Here is a 12,281-nt window from a genome sequence, read left to right on the forward strand (position 1 = left end):
AGAGTCTGACTCTTGTGTGTTATTGTGTTTATTTTAGAATTAGTGTTCAAATCTGGCCACTTGATCACAGCCAGCAACAAACGCACAATGTCCCCTTGCAGTGAAATTCTCACTTTATGAGAGCGAGGGACACAACATTTTTGCCGTGTGTGTGTGTGTGTGTTTTTGAATGAACATTTCATTTCAATTTCCACAAAGTTGGCGATCCAGCATATTTTATCAGTGTAAGTGGATATGTTGTGCTGTACGTTATTTTGTACGAGATAAAGCGTAAAGAAGTGTATGTTGTTCTAAGAAAGAGATGTTTTCGTTTTATTCTTTCATGTGGTGGGTGGCCTCAGCAGCAGATTCGACGCCATTGTGTTTTTATCTTCAAACGAGCAATCGCGCAATATCTGAAACACTTGGAACAAATGTTTTCCATCTGTCTGATGGTTGAAATAACACTTTGAAAATCCCATTTGAAAACACCCTTGCAGTGTGTAGCATAACTTAGAAGTGTATGTGTGTCTGCTTTCCTTTTTTTCGGAGCATATCAATCTTGGTAACTAACCAATTTTTTTCGTTCCCGCGCTGCAAGTTGAACTGAATGAAATATCTGCCGAGCATATGAATAAGTGATACTGCAGGATTTAGAGGTTGTTAAATTAAATACGGCCTTAACTTTAAAAGGAAATATTCAATACGTGTTTTTACTTTAAATTCTTTTAAATATGCTTTTCTTCCCGATAAAAAAATTTTTCAGTGTAGAAGTGACGGATAATTACGTTGGGGCACACATCCTGTGAATTTGGTGTCATTCTGCAAGCCTGCAGTGTGTATTCCGTGCATTTATTGAAGGACTTTTGATAAAATTAGACAAGTGTACTAATTGCCCTGCCTTGTAGCAGTCTACTTTTTAATAAGAGGAGGTAGGAAAAATAGGGAATCATTTCAGTTCAGCTTTTCTATGACAAAACGGAAATCTTTTGTAAGCACCGAGTTTGACTTCTTTTCCAAAAAGGAATAAGACGCATTCACTTAATTATATACCTGAGCGATTCATATTCTAAATTACTGAAAATAGACTCTGTTTAATTGCCAAAATGGCAGCACCTTGTGGTATTTTATTTTCTCAGGCAAGTTATGCTTTCAAATATGCCTTTGATTCCCCCCCCCATTACTGTGAAAATCTTACTTCTGAAAACAACACGCTCTTTCAGGATATCATCGGATTATAGCATCGGCGCCGTGGGAAGAATCTCGACTTGAAGGTTCATTTTGCTTCCTTAAAACGTCTAACACACTCACTATGTGACTGTGTAAAACAAACCCTCGAAGCCTCAAGCTGTGTCTCCTGCAGTTTCAATCTTCTTCCACAGGCCGCACGCTTCCATTCATAAATCCCCTCCCCCCCTTTGTCGACATAGAGCGCCGCATAAAGGGGGTCGACCGAGGGTACGGCGGCTCATTTACAAACAGCCGTTTGCTGTTGTCAGAACAAAGGCAAGTCAAAGGCGTAATAATGCAGGGTGACAAGCGTCGCGAGTGTCTGCGCCCCCACTTTACACCCTTGCTTCTTTCGCCTCTATGCTAAACGGCCTGGTTTTAGACAAGGATCACCGAGGAGGCACATCTGTGCCGTGGTCTCAGCGGACGCGGCTTACGTGGCTAGACGAGCCTTTCTATTTCAGTTAAATGGACGATCATGCTGATCTGGTTATCTCGCGGCCCTCTCGCCCGGGCTTCAGAAATCACATTCCATGTAAAACTGCAAGCGATTTATATGAAATTTACACTTTCTGTGCTGGAATTTTCCCTTTTTTCATCCCGGCTTAGTCTCGTGGTCTTCTAGCCGGTCCCCCCTTTCTTCCAGGAGGTTCAGCAAGCGGCAAGCAGCAAGCACCCTTTCAAGTCACGGTCCTGCCAGCGGATGGCTACTTTACACACTGCAGGGTTGCTAAGTTAACGCCGCGGCCCGCAGTGAGAACATAAATATTTTGAATGAACGCCTGTACTTGAGAGCCAATCAGAAGCCCTCTATAAATCATATTCAAACTGCAAATTAAATAGCACAGAAAAGAGGTCATTTTAACACACATTAGGCTTTTTTATACGGAAACATTAAGTGACAGATATCAAGTAAGGTCAATGGCTTTAAATCCTTGTGGATTTTGAAAGATTACTTTCATCATGTATTAATAATCATAAATGACTACTGCTTTTCAGCTGGAGTGATGGGATTTCTGGGAAACATGCCTACCAATGTAACACTTCATTTACCAGCAACCTGTAAGACGCGCAGATGACTTTGAAAAACAAGTCAAATGCAGACCGAAGACGCTTCATTTTTTTCTAAATAAGCATGCTTTGTAGCTAGAGCAGTTAATTTGTACGTTTGCCTATCGCGTGCTGGCAGATTAATATGCTCTCACTAAAATTTTGAGGTGAAAATGAGAATTGAACTTTGCATTGCAGTCAAATTTACAGCGAAGCGAAACAGGGATGCTGGAACAAAGCATTTGCTCCCGCTTGTCAACAGAACGTTCATCGTTTGGGCATTCCAATTAAACACACGATTCACAGGATCTTCTCCTGCATTTACAAAAATGCCATCTAGGACTTGACAGGGCTCATGAGTTAATGATGTGGAAAGCAGAGGCAAAAATGTGTACGTCTTGCAACAGCTAAGTAGTATCAAGGGTATCCAACCTTTCGAGAGGGAAACATGACAAAGAACACAAAGGTGGTAATGATTCGCGTAACGCAGTAGTGAGAATATTTACACATAGCTTCGGGAAACAAAGTAGTGCGAGCTGGAATGTTACTCCATCAGAGTTTGTTGAACTTGTCACAAGAAATCACCATTTGTTCATAATGGTTCCGCTTGACAAAAGCATCAGATTTCTAAGAAAAGCAAGTATGTTCTGCGAAGGGAATACGAAGGGTGAGTTTCGGGCTCTTGTTGCCTCTGTGAATTGCCACATGCACGAAGCCTCCGCTGTTTCATAAAATCTTCATTCGCAGTCTTGGCTTATTTTTGATGTGCCTCTGGAACTTGAGTGTGATCATTACAAAATTTCATCAAGGGAAATATCTCACTCATCACACTTTTTCAGCCGCACTGGAGATCACTCGCAAATAGAAAATGCCCTTGTCCAGACTTGAAATACTGCATTCGTGCTGCGCCACGCAAGGCTGTGACGCAACCGAAGGGCGAATGACAAGGAAACTTAATTTCATTTCAGCCACCGATTCCAGGCACAGTTCGACCGAAATATATTCCGGTGCCACATCATACTCTAGTAAAATATCAGAGTTGTAACAAATACTCTGTTTGCATTTTACAGTTATGAGCAGATGTCAACGGGGCGGTTAATTAACCGCGGTCTTAATTGCAGTTTTAAGTACACAATGTTTTTGTTAATATCATTTTTTCGAGGTGGTATGGCCGGGCACTGGGGCCGTGGGGCAGTGGGAGACCTCACGCTTCACCTGGGCCATTGGTTCAGCAACAGATGGGGCTTCAAACTCTCCCGTCTGCTACTTTGCGTGTTCTCCCTCTGTTTGCATGGGTTTCCCCTGGGTGCTCTGGTTTCCTCCTACAGTCCAAAGACATGTTTCAGGTGAATCTGTTGGCTCTGATTTGCTGATAATGCGTGAACGGGTACGTGCAATTGCCCTGCGTCGGACTGACGTTCCGTCAAGGGTGTACCCCGCCTCGTGCTGTATGCTTCAGCGATCGACTGTGGACCACCCTGACCCTACGCTGAACAAGTGGTTGCCGATAATAAACGAATGGATGAATGGTTTGTTTCAATACACAGCAGATGCTTCCCTTCTAAGCAGCTTTTGGCCCTTTGTAACTCTGGACAGATTCAGGTTAAGAATCTTTCTCGTGCACCCAAAGGCAGATGTGAAACAACCCACAATAGTGTCCCTCTGGGGATTTTTACCAGCAGTGTCCAGCTCACCAGTCCATGTCTTTGACCATTATACTACCTTCTGTCCATAAACACCTCTGCACACTGCACAATTTATCATAGTGAAAGGTGAAGCAGCGGCCTATCGGACCATAACAGCTGTTTCACTTTTCAGGGCTTCGGCGACTGCGGTAAAACCGCGCTCCCTATACCTTTGCTCTCCTAATGCACCCACAGGAAGCACGGTGATCGAGCCCTAATTTCAGTGGCCTCTATGGAAGTACACAGCTATTATTTACAGGGGATTACCAGTTAATCACAATCTGACGAGAGAGAGAGAAAGCAGGTCCCTGTGCGAAACGTAAACTGCACTAGCATTGTTTTGCTCGGCAGAGCTTATTACGGGGTACCTGCATGCCTGAGAGGAATAGAAAAGCTACTCTTCACATGCTAACCAGAATACCTGATAAGGTATGGAGTCAACAAGGCCAGCATTGGGTTCTAACAAATTACAATGCTGCAGCCCAGGTTTCCATGGAGATCGAATTGAGTATTCCAAACACTCGGGAGTACTGAGTCCGATGCCATAATATAATCAGTATGCAATAAATACATGTAGATGTGTATTTCATATACCAAATTGCAGCGCACTCCGTGTGCTTCATATAATTTTTTATTAATGCCTTTTTTTATTTTACCATTTTAACATTGATGGTTTGAGCAAAATTGTACACGCCACTGCTCTTTCAGGCTGACATGGGATGACGAAGAGGGCCGTGGAAGATGGATAACTTCATAACTTAAAAACACCTATGAAGAGCATGTGACCTTTCAGCCGTACCGTTCTCGTTCTGGACATCTCCTCACATTTGACAGCAGTTATGACCAAGTAACTGAGGTTCCGCTGCCTCAGCTACGGGATTGTTGGTGGGACATGCTTACAGGCACGGCAAGGAAGAGATTCCCCGTTTCACATGACCGTTAACGTGCGGTGAACTCGAACTTTGCCCCGAGGAAGCACCTGTCATGCTCTTCTCCCTTTTTTGTCCAGGGTAAATTCTTCAGCAGCTCTTTTTTACCTTGTGTCTGTAAAAATAGCCCTTGGACTGGAAGGCGTTTTGCCGAGGTGTTATTGTCGTGTTGGGATGCCCAGGGAGGGTGACAGTGTTAAAGTGAGCATTGGAGTGTGGTAATACATACAGAGAGCGGAGCAGCTCCGAGCAAAGCAAATCAGCTGACAAAGCGCTTCGCTCTCGGGCAAAGTCCAGACCGGCCCCGCCGCGGCTTGCTTCTCAGTCTCAGACGGCCGCCGTAAAGGCCCGCGTGCTTGCAGCGCTGCCCGCAGGTGTGTTCTGAACACGTTGGGATACTTCCTCGCGTATATGGACCGTAGAGTCCCAAGCTGGAGTGCGGATACGATGAATGCGTTGATAGGTTTATGACAGACTTCACAGGGTTCTTTGCCGTTGCTTTCAGACAGACACATGCAGGATGTAGGAACGCGAAAATGTGACATACAATAGCATGTCCGCACCTGCCTGCTCTCAGATCCAGCAGAGTGTCTTTCAAGTGTGCTCATGGTTTTAATTTATTACCTTATCGTTACAGAATAGATCTATCTATCTATCTATCTATCTATCTATCTGTCTGTCTGTCTGTCTGTCTGTCTCGCACCAACATTGTTACAAAGCACTTTTGAAGATTCTCCACATGGAATACATCTTTGATCGCCATGTGTGCCTTTCCTAAAGAGAAATTGGTGCAGATGTACCGGAGACTCACTCGCAGATGTTTTGCGAGATAGTTCCTGTGAAAGTGTCCAGATGGGCTCTCTCCCCAGTATTGATTTCCTACTGTCATTCAGAGCCCTTGTCCGGAGAGATCACCCAACACTCGTGTGAAACAGTAGTTCCGCCGCAGGCTTAATCAATCAAAAGGTCTCTGTTCTTTACCAGTGAGTCACAGCTTTGTGATGTATGAACTGAATAGATCGGCCATTGAAGAATACCAATGAGGCCGCCATACATCGCATCTTGCCGGTGTTCGTTTACTCATCCTCGCGATCCACATACACTGAAGTGTTTCGTTTAGTCTTGCGAGAACTAAGGCAGAAAATAATATTGTGTTCAAGGAGCGAGCACGATTAGATGCCGGCATAACGTACTCGGAGTGTCGTTGAGCTCCTTGCGCCGGTTCTTCCCGCCCCTACACGGCGCTTTCTTTCACCCGGCGCCTTTGGTCTGCCTCACCCTGGCGCCCCGTGCGCGACACTTTGCCTTCGAGTACGTCTCCCATGATCGCTTTCACTTGCTTTATTTCTCTAAGTACAAACAGACCTTCTTGGTTGCCGAAGGCTTAGGCTAATTGGCAAGAATGGCCAGTAAAGAAGAGGATCACACAGTTTTATCAAATGGCACTATTTCAAAACAAATTAAATTATGTAAAAGAATAATGACCTTTTTAAAAATGCAACAAACCAAAGTCATTATGGGAACGCAGCAGTGTATAAGACGCCCGCGATTATCAACATATTTCCGATTGTTATCTGAAGCCATTTCTGCAGCCCGTCTTTGTTCTTGCCTCTTAGAAAAGTTAATAAGTGCAAACAAAAACAAAGTACATCTTACAGGAAATTGTTTTCCTCTAATGACTTTGTCTTTTTAATAATAATTTGCAACAAGGGAATATATAAATGTATCCCTCAGCAATCCCGTTTGCCTTAGTCGACCTTTTTAGAGCACGCAGCACGGCCGGGTTACTGGTCGTTGATACTCTGTTTTACATTTTAATGGCAAAGTATTTGAATTGAAATACGGCACCTGAAATCATCTCACTTACCTGTCATATGACTTTTAACCCATAAAATAATACTGATGAGATTTTTGTAAATTCAGTTTCTTTACAGGCACCCGAATCGCATTTAATTCGGCCGTGGTTTCAGAAACACATGGCGCACAGAATTTTTATAGCCTGGTCTGTGGTACTATTGTACTCTTTTCCTCTGGACACTCCACTGTCTGCGCTGATGTGAAGCAACATGACAGGTGTATGAGCCGTGTGCAGAAGTGGATATGTGTTCAATATATGCTGTCGGGGGGCAGAGCTCCTGTAGCTCTGAATGCGGCTGCTCCGCCGCCCGAGAGTTATCTGGTGTATAAATCCTGTTTTTTGGAAAGCTTTGAAGGACATAGGAAGTTTAAAGTTCAAGTTAAGAACACATGTTTATATGTGCATGTGCATATAGATGTATAGATATAGAGTAGATATAATAATATGATGAAAAAGGTAGGCCATGGTGCGAAAAGACGGCGAGGGAAGTCACGGACGGTTAAGTGGTTTCGCTCGGAGCGGCCGCTGCGCAGTCCGTCTGTGGAAGTGGACACGTCAAAGATGGACACTTTGGCCATGGAGCCGGCCGGTCGCCGCGCCTGCGCGTGCCGCCCGGTACAGGGTGATGTGTGCGTGACCGTCAGGGCATCTGTAGAAATGTAAGGGTAGAAGGAAAGGCCCCAGGTGCGGACGTGTGCGAGGAGCCGTGCTGCCATGCGTGCTGTAATATAAGCCCGTGTTCTTGACCACAGCGCTTTGCGTGCCACTTTAGAGGTCACTCAATTTCATTTTTGAGTATGTCCTTATTTTTTTTCTCCACGACGGTTTGTTAGCATGACTGCTGATCATTTAACTCGCGTTCAAAGCATTTCAGAGCAAATGTGTCTTATTACCGATAAATGTTTCAGCATCTGCGTGGTCCTTTCCGACCTCAGCTGCTGAATTCAAAAGGAGTTTTTTATTTGTGTAATTATTGCATATTTGTACCCGAAAAGGAGATCGAAATGCCTTGAGCTAAACGGGAGGACTGCTCTAAAGCAGTTGTTTTTCCATCCACGTTTGTGCATTTATTTATTTTATTTTATTTTATTTTATTTTATTTTTTGAAGGCTGATGTTTTCCTGTGCTTCTTGTGAAGATCGGTCTCGCTTGTCCTGCAGGGTTTAGCCGCGCAGCCTTGCCATTCGGTCTGGTGAGGAGAGAGCTGTCCTGCGAGGGTTACCCCATTGACCTGCGCTGCCCTGGAAGTGACGTCATCATGATTGAGACGGCCAACTACGGCAGGACGGACGACAAGATCTGTGATGCCGATCCCTTCCAGATGGAAAACATTAACTGCTACCTCCCAGATGCCTACAAAATTATATCACAAAGGTAGGAGAGCTCGAGTGCATCTTGTGTGTGGCCGAACGCCTTCACCAGACTTACCAGACAGACTTATTCGCCCTATCCCGACAAGCGATCCACGTCATCGCACTGGGAAAACTAACTTTAAATGGTTAGCATCGCATTAATTATCTCGTAGCTGTATGAGAGCAACCATTTGCTTTCTGTATTTTAAATTCGAAAGAACAAATTTCCCTTTATGCTCAGCTTCAAAAAGCCGGCACTGCCCTTCTTGTTTGTTAAAACGGCTACAGTACGCTCTTTTAACTTAGATATACGGTTGATATATTTAAACAGAGGATTCTGTTTGGTATTGCAGATGCGTTAAAACCATTCCTATAAACATCAGGCAGGATATTTCTTCGAGTAAATCTTCTGCACTGTTGTGTGAGGAGAATGTGAAAATGGTACGGCTTCCACAGTGATTCTAAAAATTATGCTGTCATCAAGAAAAATGACCGATTCTAAATCGGGTTTTTCAAACAACACACACGTAAACACACGCACGCATATAATTAATTTAATTATTCTGTACTTTTTGTACTAATTACATGTACTTTTAATTTCTGAATTATTAATGCCGGTATGGCTGTATGGAGTTAGTGTGAAGGTAACAGTTATGTTTGCTCCACTGAGGAACTGAAAAGCTGAAATTTTACTGCAGCGTGAGCGTGCCGTGCGTCACCGCATTCCATCGAGGCGAGCTTTGTTAGTTCACTTTGAAGGTTCCCAATAAAAGTGGATGTCTTCCCAAGACAAAAAAAGAAAGTGAACGATATAAGGTTGTCAAGAACTCTGCATCCCTGGGGAAATTTAAATTAAGTAAGCAGAGCCTCTGTAGTGGGTGTGTTCGCAGTGTTACCATGTAAATGCCATCTGACGAGAAGATGAGAGCTGACTCATTCTGTGCCCGGTCGGTCGGTCGGTCGGTCGGTGCGTCCCCACCAGAGTGTCCATGTGCACACCATACACACACAGCACCCTTTGTTTCGCTTCGCATCGCTGTCTTACCGGACAGCTTTCACACAGCCCGCGCTGGCTGTCACATTCGTACGCCAACTCATCAGTCAACAAACACATTTGTCTCAGTGTCATAGGTGGAAGCATTTTTGGAAGAACCGCATTTAGGTTTATTGTCTCTGCTGTCCCCTAGGTCCCGCCCACTAAAAAAAAAAAAAACTGGCAAATGCATATTGCGGTTCCCAGCGTGCAAATGGTAGGAGCAGAAATCCTTGATTCGTGAATCCCTCATTGAACCATTGCAATGATTCTGATGAGGGTCATGTATTTTTGATACTAAATAAATGATTAAGAAAAGCTGCTATTGGTGTTCCCCTGCAATCTGATCAGGCAGCACGTTGATAAATGAGTGTGATTTTAAAATAGCATGCCCGAAGCATTGTTTTCCTATTCTGACAAAGCACAATATATCAGTATTGATAATTGGGATTTATTACACAATGCCCAAAGATGCTTGCCTGTGTAATAATATTTTTTAAGTCCTGACATTTATAAGTGTAAATCTGCACCACTAATTAAATAAGAAACTTCTTTCACAAACCTTCCTTATCTTTACTAATTGTGGTGTAACTGCAGTGACTCTTACACTGTACTCATGTTAATTAGGATTGATATTAAAGGATGTTTGTTTTAATTCAGCAAGCAGGTAAAATTCATTTTCTCTTTAAATGTTATAAAACTGTTCTCCCTCTGCATATATTGTGAAGACAGAAACGCTCACATCCCCAACCACCTTTCTCTTTCCAATTACTTACATACCTAATGGTTTATAGATAGAGGAACTGGGGAAGATATTGAATCTAATATTGTTAGATATTTCAGCAGTTAATACATTGAAATCTATTTTATGAATAAATAGGTTTGCAAACAAGCTGTAACGAAACAAAGCATACTATAAAAGGCATTTTTTTTTATGGCAGAAAATGACTGTTTATTTAATGTTCTATTTAGAAAATGGCATTTGAAATGCATGCTCTGGAAATCCAGCTGTTGTTTTTGTCCACTCTAGAGGACACGTATTTTTATTTCTCAAACTTTGCATGCCGCAACTGAGCCCTAGTACACCTTATACATGACAGTATGTGCCGTTAAATAACACTGCATGTTTGTTGGTGTGGCTTGAACAGTTCTCTAGAAATCACAGGAATTGCATATAGCCAAAAACTTTTTCCCCTCCCTGGGTCTCAGGAGGATATGCTGATGATGGGCTGCTAGTCATCCAGAGAATCATTCACCCTCGCACATTCACAGCCCCATTACCGCATAAGTTATCCGTAGTAACCTACGAGCTCAGAAAGTAAAGTGCCGCCGTCGTTATCCGCGTAACCCGTCCATCTGTTCGGTTCGTCGCTGAAATGTTATCGCCCATTTTCAGGTACGCCTAAACCGCGAGGCACGCGTTAAATCTTTTCGGCCCATCCGTGCTTCCGTTTTCCATTTTTCTTCTCCTGGATGGATGAGAAGCTATAGCCTGAGTTATTTAGTCATATGTTTATGCTTGCTTAATTCATCGTCTAACTACAAACCATAATGTAAATGCCAGGAGAATATGACTTTTTGATTTATGTGCCATGCGGAATGTATGGAAACCATTCGCCGCACCCTTTAATAGAACATATGGCAGGGGGGGAGAAGTGATGTGATAGCAAGGGAGAATTGGAGAATATTACTGTATCATGGAAAAAAAAACGCTGGGTACCTAAACAGCCTGTCATTTTCAGCCATACAATGTGACGGGCTCTTGTACGGTATGTACATACAATCCCGTCAGCCGTGATTCCCCGTTTATTTCCAAGAAATACCGCGCAGAGGTAACGTGTCCCGTGTCTTTCCCATTGAATAATGCTTTTTCTTCCACTATTTATATCAGTGACAGAAGTGCTTGCGTGTCTCTCTAAGGACTTTCTTTGTTTATGCCTGATGGCGCACAGACTTGTACCTCCCTGCTCTACATATGGTGTTAGTATATATTTAAAGCACTCCCGATTAACATTTCATAAGTCATGATTAGCTCAGGTTCCAAAACAAGGACTCGCCATGAATTAAATAGCAGTGCGCATGAGCTGAGCTTTTTTTCCATGCTGCTCTTGCTTTAGTCACTGCACCGGAGCGCAGGCGCACTCACGGACACTCGCACACCTACGCGTACAAAGGACAGCAAATAAATAAATGCGGGGTTTTTAAGATTCTCTCCGCTTTCTCTGGAATTTACATTAATATGCCTGCCTGCCTGTTGACAAAAGGTTTTTCGTATAATACTTCGCAGGACATAGTGGTAGCCCCCTCTGCTTTCGGCGGCTTCTATCGTGTGTACATTAAATTTAGATGTTCGCTTTAATGTATGAAATATAATCATTGGAAAACACCTTTCTAAAAGTCTCAAAGTGCACCATTGGCGAGATGCATGTGAAATTAACCTTTGCTTCGCTGCTTCTGCTACGCGCTGAAGTTTGAGGGATGTAGCAGAAATGGCCTCAAACCACATCAGTGTTTCATCTTAAATGAAGTTGGAGGGGTCAAACTGAGTTTAACACACACAAATCCGATAGAGATTCAAAGCTGCAGTGCCATAAAACAAACCCCTTTCTCTGGTCTGCTGCTTCATGCTGCCGCACTGTGTTGTTGTACCCTTTTGTTTCCCTGCCCTTACCTTTCACTCCCGAACCCTGTACCCATGACCCCCTTTACAGCTGCACACAGGACCGTCTCTTCTCCCTTCTTATGACACTTTTCTTTGGTAGCTTTCTTTAAAATGAAAAATAAGTATAACTCTTTTCCGTGTAAACTCTGCTTTCTTGTTAGCTGACACTTTGTCCGAGGTCACTTACAATATTAGATTTGCGCACTAACTGACTTACGGTTATTTACTCAGTTATGTAGCTGGGTAGTTTTTACTGGAGCAAGTCTAGGAAAGTATGCTAGAGTACTGTAGGAGGAGGTGGGATTCAAACCCAGGACTTTCCAGTACAAAGCGACAGCTCAGTCTGCTGCCCCTGTACGCTACATGTGTCAAATGTTATATAGTTAAACATAACTGCAGTTATTAGTTCAAATTTTATTTGAAATGAATGGGTAAGAGGTGGTGTGGTAGCTAGAGCCGCTGCCTTGTATTCGGGGACTAGGGCTGAATCCTGTCGCTGCTGT

At 43.4% G+C, this 12,281-nt stretch overlaps 1 protein-coding gene across 3 annotated transcripts in view; it reads left to right on the forward strand.

The window, feature by feature from the left end:
- LOC108935194 (adhesion G protein-coupled receptor L2-like) overlaps positions 1-12,281 on the forward strand; it is a 94,536-nt gene that overhangs the window by 37,554 nt on the left and 44,701 nt on the right. For all 3 annotated transcript variants that reach the window (XM_029250215.1, XM_018753599.2, XM_018753601.2), the window contains exon 3: positions 7,892-8,105. In XM_029250215.1, the coding sequence (XP_029106048.1) occupies positions 7,892-8,105 (214 nt within the window). The remainder of the gene's footprint in view (positions 1-7,891; positions 8,106-12,281) is intronic.

This window comes from Scleropages formosus, chromosome 3 (genome assembly GCF_900964775.1).
Source record: "Scleropages formosus chromosome 3, fSclFor1.1, whole genome shotgun sequence".
NCBI classification, from domain to species: domain Eukaryota; kingdom Metazoa; phylum Chordata; class Actinopteri; order Osteoglossiformes; family Osteoglossidae; genus Scleropages; species Scleropages formosus.